At 38.4% G+C, this 15,070-nt stretch overlaps 1 protein-coding gene across 4 annotated transcripts in view; it reads left to right on the top strand.

The window, feature by feature from the left end:
• Window positions 1-15,070, top strand: part of SCAPER (S-phase cyclin A associated protein in the ER) — a 150,494-nt gene that overhangs the window by 88,260 nt on the left and 47,164 nt on the right. For all 4 annotated transcript variants that reach the window (XM_068144135.1, XM_068144134.1, XM_068144133.1 and 1 more), the window contains exon 24: window positions 9,201-9,316. In XM_068144135.1, coding sequence (XP_068000236.1) covers window positions 9,201-9,316 — 116 coding nt within the window. The remainder of the gene's footprint in view (window positions 1-9,200; window positions 9,317-15,070) is intronic.

Here is a 15,070-nt window from a genome sequence, read left to right as displayed (position 1 = left end):
TTTCTCTAAATACATTAACAGCAAAAGGAGAGACAAGGAAAATCTCCAACCTCTTTTGTGTGTAAGCAGAAGCACAGTGACCAAGGGCAAGGAAAAGGCTGAGGTATTGAATGACTACTTTGCATAAGTCTTTAATAGTTAGACCAGTTGTTCTTGGAGTACCCTGCCCCCTGAGCTGGAAGATAGGGATGGGGAGCAGAATGAAGCCCTGGTAATCCAAGAGGAGATAGTGACCTGCTGCACCACTTAAATATACACGTCTACAGGGCCAGATGGTCACCCAAGGGTACTGAGTGAGCTGATGGAAGCACTCATGAAGTCACTTGCCATCATTTACCATCAGACCTGGCCTACTGAAGAGGTCCCAGTTTGCTGGAGGTTAGCAAATGTGAGGCTCATCTACAAGAAAGGCTGGAAGGATCCAGGGAACTACATGCCTGTCAGTCTGACCTCAATGCCAAGGAAGGTCATTGAGCAGATTATTCTGAGTGCCATCATGTAGCACATACAGGACAACCAGGCAATCAGTCCTAGTCAGTATGGGTCTACTAGAGGCAAGTCCTGCTTGGCTCCTTCTATGACAAGGTGACCAGCATCGCAGATGAAGGCAAGGCTGTGGGTGTTATCTACCTTGACCTTAGTAAAGCTTTTGGCACATTCCCACACCATTCTCTTGGAGAAACTGGTTGCTCATGGTTTTGGTGGGTGGATGCTTTGCTGGATAAAAAACTGGCTGGGTGGCCCTGTCTGAAATATGGTGGTGGAAGGAGTTAAATCTAGTTGGCTCTGTGCCCCAGGGCTCAGTAATGGGGCCAGTGCTCTCCAGCATCTTTATTAATGATCTGGATGAGGGGACTGAGTGCACCCTCAGTAAGTTTGCAGATGATACCATGTTAGGTGGGTGTGTAGATCTCCCTGAAGGTAGGAAGACTCTACACAGCGGTCTGGACAGGCTGGATTAATGAGCTGAGACCAATGGTATTGGGTTCAACAAGGCCAAGTGCCATATCCTGCATCTGGATCACAACAACCCCATGAATGTGCAGGCTTGAGGAAGATTGGCTCAAAAGTAGCCTGAAGAGGACCTGGAGATGTTGGTCACAGATGGCTGAATATGAAGTGTGTCCCCAGGTGACCCAAAAGGCAATAGCATGCTAGAGGCTGAGCTCTACATAGAAATGTGCAGGTACTGAACATCATGCAGGGAGTGAAACACCTTCTGTAAGATAAGGTATGTTTATATGCCTATCATCTTAGGTGCTAGGTAACCATCCTTTCCTAGATGAAGCCATGGAGTCGGTATGGAGGCTTCAGAATCAACTTTAAGGCTTCAGCAGCTGCACTTTACTTTGCAGGATAAGGTGTGAAGCCTTGCTTTTTGGTGCATTTTTGCACAGCATTACCTAAAGAGCTTGAGTGCTTTAACGTGTAAGCAGTGCATGAGGGAGAAGCTGATACAAGTGATAGGCATGGCTTTAATATAAATGAGTAGCCCCACCATAGGTGTGCAAATGCTTCTGAGCCCATTCTGGCTCATGTTTTAATCCTCAACTAGCTGCCCATCAATGTTCAGTGCTTGCAGTTCTATTGTGGTGGAGGCCACTGAAGTTTGAAAACCAGTTTGCAATTTTCAGATGAAGTAGGATGTTATTATAATAGTCGTTTCACTAGAGAGGAGTATTACAGGCAACAAATGTGTCTATTTTAAAAGAAAATGTATTTTGGTGTGCTCTACAGTGATTTCCACTCTATGAAGTTTTATGTCTGGAGGTTTTCTACAGACATGGGCATATCTGTGTTTTGGTATGTGCATGTAGACATACTTGTGTATTTATTTAAGGGGGGGTGGGGAAACAGAAAGGAGGAGCCAGTCCAGGATTCAGTTGTCTGGTTTGTTTTTCTAAGGTGGCTTTGAAATGCTTTTCTTAGCCCCTGGCATTTTAGATAGAATCTTCAAACACTAGATAAAAGGAAAGAAGAAAATTCTTAAGCTAGATTTCAACTATATTTTACCAATTAGTTATTATTTCTTTCTTCAGTGAACAGTTTAACAAGTGTAGCACAGAGTTGCACAGGTTCAGTGTGTCCTTTCAGAAATAGGTCAGAATTTTCAAAGAATATGGCTTTCATTCAGCAATACTTTCTTCTAAACAGTTTTAGTTCCTGAAGTCTGTTCAAAGAGGCTTTCCAGGTCACCTTCATACTTAGACATAATGGGCAGGACAAGCAGAAAGCATTCTTTTGGCTGATGCAGGTAAATACAATTTTATAACCTACATAAAAGTATTGTTTCTGATGTTTGTATTAGAGGGAGACTTTGCATCAGAATTCTCAAGTTAGTTCAAAAAAGGTTTCAAATGGTCAAAATGTGAGTTGCTGAAGTCACATAGAACAGAGATTGTAATACTGATATTAAATCATTTCAGCTGTTACAGCTCTGCATTATTTCTGATTCTGCTCTACTTATTAACTAATAATAATACTTTAACAGGAGAAATGTATGGAAGTGAGTACTTTGGTCCAGGACATTGGATTTCACCCAATAACTCTTGCACCAAATTAATAAATTATGATTTAACTAGGATCATATTTTTCTAGGAGATAATCAGGTTTGATTTAAAAACTTCAAATGATTGAGAGTCAACCATATCCTAAGTATATTATGCTCATCATTAATTACTCTTGGCATTAAAAAAAAATCATTTTATTCTTACCTGAACTCATACAGTTTCAGCTTCCAAATATTAACTATTACTGTGCATTATCAGAAATCTTTATCTACACATAATATCTACTTATTTTTATTTTCCCCAGCATAAACTGAAATGTACTTCTGTAGTGTCTCGTGGTGGGGCAGGTTTCTCTGACCTCATATTTTGTCTTTTACTAATCTTGCAGTTTGCCAAATGTCCTGTATGAAGGGGAGCAGCGGCTCAGGAGAAGAGTGGGTTTGGTCTTGTTCTCCTGGAATGTTGTACACAGAAACCAAAACCTGTTACTAGTTGATGCTCACTTTGTTTTGCTCTGTGTTGCTTTATATTACCCACTGAGTTGTATAAATACATCACAGGTTTTTTTTTCTCCCTGATTGGGTTTTATTTCAGAAGAATGTAGTTTATATTATCTGGCTACTTTAATGATTTAAACAAAACCCGACAAAGCAGCAGCGTAGGTCAGTTGACCTTTTCATGTGTTTCTTTGTGGACCATATTAGGAATGATAAGGCATATCTGTGAGTGACTTTTTTTAGCTGTGTGTATTTTTGCTGTACCAAATGTCAGATAATGAGATGAAAACATTATTTTGAACTTTCTATTAGTCTGCTAATTTTCGAATTTGCCAGACATACTCGTATCATTGGGTAAGTGGTGCTTCTGGAGGTGCCACAGATGCCAAACTCTGATAAAATCCACCCTATCTTGTTAATGAACACACAAACAGTTGTTCCCCATCTGCTGCCTCTGTCTGAAAGGTTAGGAAGCCCTTCTTTCTTGATCACAAAGGACATAATTATTGTCTGTAGAGGAGTCAAGTACAAAGACAGTTCATCCAGTCTGACCGCTACTACACTGCAGGCCACCAAAGATTAACAGCTGCTTCTCCTTTGATTAGGTTAGGTAATAACAGTTACTTTAGTTAATAATTGGATGGATTCCCAGGCCATGTAATTCAGGTTTAGGCTGTCATTTTTTGCTGGCATGTAGCTGAGCTGTATTATTGGAACGGAGCCTGTAATCCTATTAGTCAGCTGTCACTCAAGCCATAGGAGAGGAGAGAAGGGGAATTCAAATCCATTAAGGTGTTGTAACAGGTAGGTAAATAAGGCAGCCACAGTAGCCCAGTGTGCAGGGAGCTTTCTGGATTGTCATAATTTTTTTTTTTTAATTATTAGTTTTAAGCTTCTTAAAATGTTTAGTTCCTAATTAATCCATAAAATGGTTACATGATTTATTTTATTGTTATTGCTGTCTATTTTGCCACACGTTAGGGTGTCATGTTCTTCCTGCTGAAGTTGCTCAATTTGTGCTTTGTTCTGCTGAAATTAGTTGCTTTGTGCTCTAAATGACAAATTTATAGTGGCTCTCAGATTAAGAATACATACCTAATACCACATGAGCTGTGTGGGCTTTCACCCTGCACAAACAAGACCACTGTATTTCACAGTGATCCAGACTTCAGGCAGGTAAAGAAAAGCAGGGGTTTTGTCCTTGTATTGGTTTTGAGTGCTGTCCACTGTTCTGAAGACTAGGCCTCTGTTGGCTTTGTGATGGTTAAGACATTCCTAGGTGGCATCCCCAAGGTTTTTGTGCCTCCTCCTCTCTCTATCAAGAACTGCATAGATGACAGTGATAATATTTTTTTGCCAACGTGTTTATTTGTCCGTTGTAAAATTCTCAAGGTCAAATTTTCACACACTGTTTGAGAACCAGATGAATATGGTTTTTGTTGTGCTCAACAGACAAATTCTGTTGTATCAATCACCTTGGCTGCATAACTTTCCCTATCTAAATAAGCAGCCACTCAAAGAGGTTTCTACAGTGAAAATTATTAAACAGATTTCATAAATACCTAGTTTAGTAATTTGGGAGACTAAGTTAGGAGTCTGGAAGATCCTGTCAGGCAGCAAAAATGAGCCATAGTAGTTTACACTCTTTCCAAGTAGGAATGTAATATTTATGCCCTGCAGGATCTGTCATTTTTCATGCTCACATGGTACCTGACCTACCAAATGCCTTGGGTACTACTAGACTGTAGTAGCATCTAAATGAGTCTTAAAGTCTGACAGAGACTCAAATGAGGACCAATTTAAATAAGAATATTATGTGAATAAGGCTCTTTGAGTAACTTGTGTGCCTCAGTCTACTTCTTCTGAATTTCTGTTGTGTTTAAATATGTATCAGCTACTGTAAAGCTTCAGCTCTACAGAGCATTGTGTGAGTTTGGATCATACTTCAAAGGATATAGGTTAGTTACGGAGAGAAAGACAAATCAGATAAGGTAGACTGCTCCCATATGTTTATGGTTTAAGAAGGTTTCTTCGGGTGAATATTTAAGTATTCCACAATTTGAAAATTGCCTTAAGTAGGAGTCAATGTAGATGTATCTGAAAATGGTTTGGCATTATTTGGCTGTTAGACTTCAGAGGGAGAATGACAATATTATTCAACAATGGGAGATGTGGTGCTGTTAGTTTGTTGCATGTAGCTCGTCTTCCTACCTGAGGCTTCATGTTGTGGATGGCTGAGGAAGTTGCTGGTGCATGATTCCTTTTTGCACTGTTGCCTCCAGTACCACAGTCACAGAGTATTCACTTTGAAAATGTCAGTAATGCAATATTCAAGTGGCTCTTCTGCTCCTTTGTGGAGAGGACATGTTTTCCCTTCAGTTCCCATGACCTCCAATGACCCATAGCCAAATTCAAGGAGCTGGGATTCCTGATAGCTTGATGTCTGGTGGTGGCCAAGGTCATTCACAAGCCCTGTATACCAGCAGATACTTTGGTCATCAACATTGTCTGTCACTACATGGGTTAAAAGCTATTTGAGTTAGCCATCCTAAAAGATTCCTTGGAGGTAAATATATTAAATATCAAGCCAGAAGTAGTGTATTCCTAGTCCCTAAATGGCAGTTTTATAGGTCTTTGTAAGCACGGTGAGCAAATACTGTATCTTTCCCAGCTTTGCTGCTGCTTTGTTTCTTCCTTTTATTTGAAGTTTTTCTCCCCCCTCTCTCTTCCGTGCACATAGTTAGGGATTTATTTCCCTGATGGCTAAGCATCAAAATGCTGCTCAAATTTTATGAGTAATCTAGAGAGGAGAATAGCAGAATGTAAAACTAAATCATATAAAACTGGGAGAAATCATAAGCTCCCTTCTGCTTGACAGAAAACTGTAGTAGTAAAAGGAGTTCCTTAAAATACAGATTTGTGTTTTGCAAAATATACTTGTATTTTAGCAAAATACTGGACAAAACTGAAACAGGCACTCTGGTAAAAGTCTGTCTGGAAAAGAATTGATGCAGAAAAGAAGTGATGCTCCAGACTGAAGTGGAAGGAGAGCATGTAGGCAAACATCTTCAAAAGATTAATACTGTTTTTAAATACATACATGAAGTTCTTATAGAACAGGGAGACATTATAGCTTCCTCTGTGTTGGTCCAGTGACTGATTTGGGGTTAAAAAAAGAAAAAAAAAAAAAAAAGTTACTTTTTGGCTGCTTCATTATTGGGTATTTAAGGAGAAAAGAGGAGTTCTGGGGGGAAAAAAAATCACAGGTATAGAAGTTTACTTGGTGGGGGGAGAAAGGATGGGGTTAACATTAATGACGAGATAGCGCTGAGAAACAAGCCAAGGAGGAAAATGTGACAGTGTATGATTTCATGAATGGAATAATTACTAAAGGGAGAAACAAAGTGAGTGCAATAAAAGGGGATATAACTCAGAGTAACGAGATGAAATAGAGAAAGGTCATATTTAGTCGAAATGACAGGAAAGACTTCTTTGCCACAAGAGCTAATAGGTTGTGGCATAATCTCCCATGAGAAATAGGGTAAGTGAGAAGTGGGAAGTGCTTGGCACATTCAAAACGGGAGGTAGCACTGACAAATATGCTGTAGCAAATAAATCAACTGGCTCACATAAATGTTTTCCTCATTTGTGTGCTGTGATGCCCAGCTGTCGATCATGTACAGAAAACCTCCTGCAGAGTTGTCTGCACTGGTTGTGTGTCTGTGTTGATTCCCAAGGAAAATGCACACTTAAGTAAGAAAATTTCTCTCTACACTTGTGAAGTTTTAAGCTGAAGTGAAAATTGATATATTAGAAAGCCCCCAGGCTTTGTCCATGCCATGCTAATCCACTCTGCAGCTGTGGCAGAGCAGAGGAAGAAGAGAAGAAAGCCTGAGAACTGTGGCAGTAAGCCAGTGTACTCCAAAAAATTCTGGTTTGTGGTAGGACTCTTCACTGTTGGGCTGTTTCTTCCTTAGGGCTCCATCAGGAGGTTGGTGGGAAGCATGGCAGGGGAGGCAGTGCTTACTGCAGAGTAATCCCAGTCTCACTGTGGGCTGGACGCCCAATTGCTGTACTGAGTCCTATCAGAGGCTGCCAGCCGAGGGTTGCTTGAGGAAGAAACTTTGTTGTTGTTGTTGCTTGGAGTTTTTCTGAGTTGGAAGGGAAGGAAAGTAAGTAAAGGAAGAATGCATGAATGAAACTCAGAAATAACTCTTCAGACATACTTAATGGGCCAGCTGGACTCAAAGTGACTGCTAGAAATTCTATTTATCAGTTTGCCTGTTGGAAATCAGTGGTTGATTATCTTAAGTGCTTGGTGAGTTGGCATGTAGATTTCTGTTACTTGAGGCTAGTTATTCCCCTAAATTCAAACCTTTTGGCTGTCTGTATGCAGATCATATTAATTATGGAAAATGTTTTCTTTTTGAATATCTGACTTCTCTGAACAGTTTTTCTGGGGCTTGGAACTTGCACAGACTACAGACATTCACTTGAAACTTAATGGACTGGAAGTTGTATGATTTTTTTGAAAAAAGAAGATACACATTTTGTATTCACATGTTAGTGTCTAGCTCTCACAGGGTAAAATGTTTCCCTACAATTAATTGTTCAAAGGAAGATATTATTGCCAGAATCACTAGGAGTTTTTCTGTTACACAGTCTGGTATAGTACAGTACATTCTTTACAGACTAGTGATGAGTGTTTTTATAGAGCACTTCCCATTTTTTCCTGATAAGCCAAGTGCTTGCAGCACTGAGTTAAAAATGATTATTTCTTATTAACTAGCATATCCTCATCATTACAAAATCAAGGTAATTAAATATAGACTGCCAATGAATTTATACGAAATGAGCAGCTTAAGAATACAGAATAAAAAGATCTTACTTGGGTTATTTTAAATAGTAGGAGATAAAACCCATATTGCAAGAAAGGAAAAGGGCATGAATTCTGAAATACTGGACCAGCTCCAGTAAAAACTCAGTCATTTGCAAACTGTATCAGTAATGGTAGGATAGTATTTAAAATTCTGCTAAGTGGAATTTCTAAGAGGGCAGCTAGAATAAGGAAAAGCTAATCTAGAAGGCTAGGCACACATACAAGACTAGCTAAAATAGAATCTTTAGGTTTATAACCAACAGGATAGCATTCACATTGAAAACAAGCTGAAGGGGAATGTCATACCTCAGTGCTCAAAACGTTCATTCATTCTGCTGCATTTTGAATAAGCTTCAAGCAGTGGATTAGACAAAGAATCTTGGCGGCTAATAGTTTGGAGTTACCAAAGAGAGAAACTACCCCAATCATCTAGGTGGCAATTTCAGACTTTACCTTTGTAGTTTCCCATCACTGAAGAAGTACCAGAAATCATAGCCAGATTTTTAATCTGAAGCTCCAAGCAGTTAATTTGAGAATACAGAACATTAACCAACTTGCATCAACAGCATCTGTCAAGCAACATTTCTTGTTTTCCCAAGATTAAGGATGCAATAAGATATAGGGCTGGTGATACTTTAAGGCTTTCTTTCAGATCACCAATTTAACTTGCATTGTCCATGTTCTGTGAAATACGTAACCAGGAATCATCAACATAATGGTGTTTTAAAGTTGTCTGCCTATGCTGTTTTCTGCATACATGGAACAAATTGGAGAACAAGCCTGGGAGCACAATCACACAGTCACAGAATGTTAGGGGCTGGAAGGGACCCTGAAAGATCATCTAGTCCAACCATTGTGCCAGAGCAGGAGGTTGTCTCCTTTTAGAAAAGTTTGTAAGAAAAAAAAGGGAAGTACCCACCTAGAGATTGTCTGTATTCTGGAATTCTTACACAAAGCAATAAAGTATAGCTACCAAGCTAACAGCAGCAGGTAAAGAGAAACTTTATTGCAATCCCTGTAACAGTAGTTCATTACAGCAATGTGGTATTCAGCTGTAGTACCTCTATAATATTTGATGTTTACACATGTTCTTTGGGAAAAAAAAATAGCACCCATGAATCTCAACTCCTGCTCCAACAAATACTCTTCCCATGCAATAGCAGTGAAATACACTTTTTCAGGGGTGTTCAACATGATAAATCCATGTATTAAGGACTTTCTACACTGATGAAACACAGGACAGTTGTCTTGTCATTCCTTTTGTGAAGGAGTTCCTTCAATTGTTGATTCTCTTCTGTGTTTGTGTTTCTCTAGAACACAGCAGATCAGATAGCATTTCGGGCTGCAGGAGGACTGACTGCCCTTGAAAATGTTCTTCAAGCCATGACTTCTCCCACCAACCTGAATGCAGTTTCACGGATTCCTTATAAGTAAGTAAGACCGGTAAGATCCTTCATTTGCCACTGAGAATCACTGGAATATTTATTTCACATCTGCTCCTTCACTGCGCCTTTCCTCACAGTCTTGAACTTCGAAGAAAAAAACTTGTGCTGTACTCTGCACTTCCATGGAAAAACATTTCCACTCAACCTCTGGTTTTGTAGCTTGGTGATTTTATTTCTAGCTATAGCACATTTGATCAGTGTTGTCCCTAATTGTACAAAATGAGAGATGAGAAAACTATATTAAAAGAAGAGGAGGTACATATCTTTTGAAGTTACTCTGTAAAGATCTCTAGTGGGAAGTGGGGGGAATTTTTAAAGGGTTATAATTCAGTGGAATCTGACTGCTTTTAAAATGAAACAGTTGTAAGGTACTGCTAGCTGAAGGAGCTTCCACAAACAGGTAAATCAAAATTCTTGTGGATTAGAGGAATTCCTCTTTATATAACACTTAAGAATAGAAGGATTTAAATGTCTAATCCCTTAAAAAAACCCAGTGACTAAACAGAATGCCTGCAAAAACTGGTAACTCAAAAGCATGCTTTTTCCCCTAATCTCTGACTGTAGTTTTTATCCGTTCAAAAGCAGATACGTGCTTTCAGAGCAGAGCTAGGCATAGTTTTGGTACCAGAAAAAACAAGCCCAGGATATTCTCTCATGTACCATTGTCGTCATTTGTTTGTGGATATATTTTAATATTCTAATAGTTAGAACTTAAGCACTACATTGTGAGAGCTTGGATTAAAACTTCCATTAAAAGGTTACAAGACAGGCATGAAGTGCTAGGAAAGAACAGCAATGGGAAGTTATGCCTTTAATATCTTAACTTTGATCTTCAGACAGAACAGAATTCCTACCTTCCCACGAAGTCATGCAGGAAGCATAATGCTGCAAGTCCAGCCAGCTCCACTGATGAGCTGAATTGGCCTTATGGCGAGCAGCACAGCTCAGCCTTTGGACTTGTTAATTTGCAGAGGCTCTAATTTTGACTTACCCTTGTCAGTATGGAATAAACTTTGCAAGATAAAGAGATGACTGTGTGGTCACATGGAGCTTAACTTAAATTTAGCTTTAAATTCTAGAATGTGCCATACATCTTCAGTTGTTGTTCTTGCATTTTGGGAACAGTCTCACTTTGGCAACTTTCGTTGGTAAGGTTTGGGAATATTGTATGTCTGCAGCTGAAAACATTTTGAAGTTTATTAGGCAGTATTAGTTCTCAAAGAAACTTGTGTGCTGGTAAATAAAGCTCCACTCAGCTCAATGTGTATAAATGAAAACACATCCAGGTTGATTTGTCAGAGGTTCTCCACTCCATGACAGTTCCTCTCTCTCTCTCTCATACCTATTTCAGACCAGCGTAACTGGTTTTTAAGATCCTTAGGCTATTCATGACTCAGTTATGAAAAGAATATTTAAGCCTTTGCAAATTTCTTCAAATATTGTTTTATTAACACAAGTTTTCAACCATCTGTATTTCCAAAAGAAATACCAAGGCAGAAAAGAGATTAATATAAACTATTCTGGCAGCTTTAGATGGTCAAAAAAATCTATTGAAGAACTTTGCTCCTGTACTGAAACACTGATTTTTCACTCAGCTTCACAGCAAATGGCAGGTTAGAGGCATCTGTGTTGTAGTTCAGAAGTTACACATCAAGTTGCACATCAGTTGACAGAGTATCTGGCTTTCTAGAGCGATCTGCTCTTGCTTTTTTTTTTTTTTAATTTGTTTTTTTTCTGCAAGGGCCTAACTGCTTGACTCTAACTCATGAAATCCAGAGTGTGCTGGAAGTGTCACAGTGAACGTGGTGTTGCTGCACCAGTGAACCTGGTGTTGATACGGAGCCTCCTGTATTGTTATCTCTATGGTCTTCTTACTGATAGGGAGCATATTGTGTGCAGAATCTGCAACTCAGCTGCTGAGAGCAAGGAACAGCTTCAGAGGTTTGGACTTTGTAGGAGCAGTTTGAATCAGTCACAAAGGTGGCTGGTTTAGAGGAACCAGGTTAATGCCTTTTAGTATGGTCTCATTGAAATGAGGTGTGTTCCTTTAAATACAGAATGTTTGAGAGAGTTTCAAAGCCAAAAAGCAATCATAGAATACATTTAGTTCTTTAAATGAGAAAGAAAATTTATATCATGTTTCTCATTTAATTTTTGAACTGAGCTGGAAATTATTTTTCTTTCTTTCATCCAACTATAATTTACATCCTGACATCTTAAACTTTGAATCTAGTGAAGCCGTTTTCTCTGTCTAAAGGCAAAGTCCTGTGGAAAGAAGTTGAATTAAGACCTTTCATTAATTGCCCTCTAGTCTTCCACTAGCCAAACGTGCTTTCCTAAAGGACAGTACTGTACTTAAGATTGTTTGTGTGCTCTTGCAATGTTTAACCATTTGTACTCTTCTTAAACTGGAAATTTGTCTGTTGTTTTGTGATGAGGATAAGCTATTTACAAGTAGGTGAGGAGATTACGTGGGCTATTATCTACATCTCTCTTTCTCCAAAATCCTGGCAGTATGGTGCAGCTCAGAACTTTAATCCCATGTCTACAAGATAAAGCTTTATTATCAGAAGATTTAACAATATGCCTGTTGTTTTGTACTACAGTCCAGATTGGTAGTTAGACCCAGCAGGATGGCAAATGCTGTGAGAAAGATGTGACATTTATGAGACAGATGATACAGCTGGTGTTGGGGCAGTTTTTCTCCCCTTCAAATAAATCACTGAAAAAACGACAAGAGAAAGCAGTGGATTATAGGCAGTTTTATTATTGGTGTTAGCATACAAATCAGCGGCCAGCAGCAGTGTTTCTTAGAGTAGCATTTTGTAATTCACCTGAATTAGTTCAGTTCTCTACAAAGTAACACATTCAGGAGGTTTCACAGTCTTATGGTATTTTTTTTACACTTCTACTGAAAAGCAAATTGGAGGTTGCCTAGTAGAACAATGCTGTGTTTTAAGATTGAGACCAGAAGGTGAGTCTCATCTCTGACATTGCCTTGCATGTTTGCCGTGGGCAGCTCCTTTAGCCCCTTGTGCCCTGGCATGTTACTGACCTTGAAAGTAGTAACAGATCTGCTAACAAATGAAGTTTGTAGGGTTTATTTCATTAACATTTGTGAAATGTTGAGTTCCTTGGGTGACCAGCATTTTTAATAGAACTTAGCAGTAGTTGTGTAAGGAAAACAGGAGGACTGCTGTTACAAGTTAAGGTTTATTATACTGTATCTTCTCTATTCATACAATTACTTGCTGCATGATGTATTTAAAGCAAATATTATCAGGATAAAACAACTCAAACCATAATTACATACATAAAAAGCCCTTATAATATTATGGATGGCATTGATACAAATTACATTTTTTCCTGTAAAAAAACTCTTTTGAGCTCAGAATTGTTTTTGTAGCTTGTTTGTAATTTTTAATGTAAAGTGCAAAACCTTTCTTATAAGGTTATTCCCTCTAGAGAAGTATTAATTGAAAACTAGCATTTGGTACAAGGACATAAAGGTACTCTAAGCAGAATGACCACTATGTGAGTTCAGCATCTGAAACCTGCAGAATCTGTCTCTTCCCATGAGGTATTCTTGCTGGCTGTCTCAAAGCTGGGTGTTAAGCTCTCAGTGCTCGAGACTGAAGCAGTGTTGCTCTCTTGTGCGATACAGAAACAAGTCTTAATGTTGAGAGCAGCTCTATGAAATGTTACAAAACTTTTGCATTGAGAGACAGATCTCCCAATGAATTGATGAGCCAGGGGTGCTGAATGTCTGTAGAAGACTTTCAAATTGTGTCACAGCTAGAAATGTGTGATAGTTTTTTGTCACTTGTCATGGAATAGTTTATTCATAAAGACAGTAACATTTCAGAATGAAACTCCAGTCTGGTTTTGGAAGTATCTTGAGGGAGAACTGATGCTGACTTTTTTCCTTCTCCCTATTAATTGAGACTAGACTTCAGCTGGGGTCTGTTTTTTGAATTGGATATCCTTCAATAATGTAAACCAGACACAAACCAGTAATTGATTATGAATCTTCAAATCGATGATAGGCTCTATGAGTGAAACATAAGGACATGTATAGCCCCTAAAAATTAACATTTGTATTTTTACCTTAAAACCAATTTGCTATTTCATTCCATATTCTTACTTTGGTGGTTCTTCAGCTATTTTACTCCACAGCCGTTCTGTGCACTGTCTTTGAGTAAAAGCTGATCTCCCATTGATTTTCAACTCAGCTTTGAAGTACCAATGCCAATCACTTTCTCCATCAGCATGTTGCATAATATTCATACTGGTTAAAAATTAGCATCTCACTACCAAATTAGCACATCCTGAATTTGATAATTATTAGTTTTGTATTATTTTACTGTCAAATTGAGCTTTGGGGTAAATTTCTTCATTTATATTCATGGAACATGAATTTATAATCTTCAGAAGCTGAAAGTAACATGAAAGTGCTCTACACTTGAAACAGATTAATTATTAAATGCTGATGATGGCCTGATTTTTTGTAAGGCAGAAGTTGTGAGTTCTCACCTGCATATCCTGGTATGCTATGCTGGGTTAGTTTTGCATGGTTGAATGCTGTATTTTGAATAAAATTAGTTTGTCAACTTGCTTATATTGAGTAGATTGAGGAAAGTGAAGGTGTGCTAATGTAGAAGGTAATTGTGTACACACATATAAACTGTTGAAACCTAGCTTAAAAATGTTGATTAAGATGAATTACCTTCCTATTTCTTTGTACTCGGGTGAAATAAATACAGTCTACAGAAGCATATTTTTGTCTGGTTTAAAGACAGATTTTTGGATCAAAGTTTGTGTACCATAATGAGTGTTTTTATAATTGGATTTACTCTAGAAGAAAGCCTTACATCAGAGGGCAGACTTCTTGTGTGGTTTGAGTATACATGCTGTGTAGCACTGCTTTAAAGCTGATTTGTGGGTGTGATACAAAGTTTAGAGCAACATCAGTAATCAATAAACAGCCGCTTTACTTGAGACTCACACCTTACGGCTTCAATGGATTTTGGTATCTCTTGAGATAAAAGTTTTGGAATTAAGAGCAGTTAGAGCTTCCAACAGGGGAAAAAAGGGGTAAAAAAATGTGTCAAATTTTTCATCCAGGGAGTTTACCTGGTGGTTAAATAAGGTTCTGGCTTGACATTCACAGCACTGTGCCTGTCTCAGAGGCCTTGTGCTGAAATGGTGACAGTTGACAGCTGTTGTTCCCTTAATAAGATTAAAGTAAAGAAATTAGTTGTGCTGTCTTTAATCTGCCATTTAACACTGTGAACCACCTGGGGACGGCTTCTGTGCTGACACTTCCAATTTTGAATTAAAACAAAATTCTGGCACTGAATCATAGTTCAGGGCATGCTGTGATTAGGATGTATTTAGATGAACCGTAGTTAGCAAGCTTATGTTACCAATTAAAAGAACCCTCCTTATCGTTGTGAAAAATGAATTTGACATCCATTTGCTGGCAGCACCTTTTCAAATGCATTATTTGAGTCTCTGAAAATGCAAGTACTTTTTCTGATATGAGATTCAGCTGGGAAATAGAAAAGCGTGATGCGTGGTTGCAGTGGAATTTGTTCGGTGTATAAAGTGAGAAGTTTTTTGTTTTCAAATGTAAAATAAATGATCCTCTTAGGAATCTCACGTATCAAAAAACATTATTGTAGTGAGTTAACTAAACCACCTTGGAAACTCTGAAATTATGTAAAAATTACAAGTTAA

This window comes from Melanerpes formicivorus, unplaced genomic scaffold (genome assembly GCF_026170545.1).
Source record: "Melanerpes formicivorus ecotype bairdi unplaced genomic scaffold, bMelFor1.0.p_v2 SCAF_10, whole genome shotgun sequence".
NCBI classification, from domain to species: Eukaryota; Metazoa; Chordata; class Aves; order Piciformes; family Picidae; genus Melanerpes; species Melanerpes formicivorus.
Note: the sequence above shows the minus strand (reverse complement) of the source record. Positions and strands in the feature narration are given on the sequence as shown.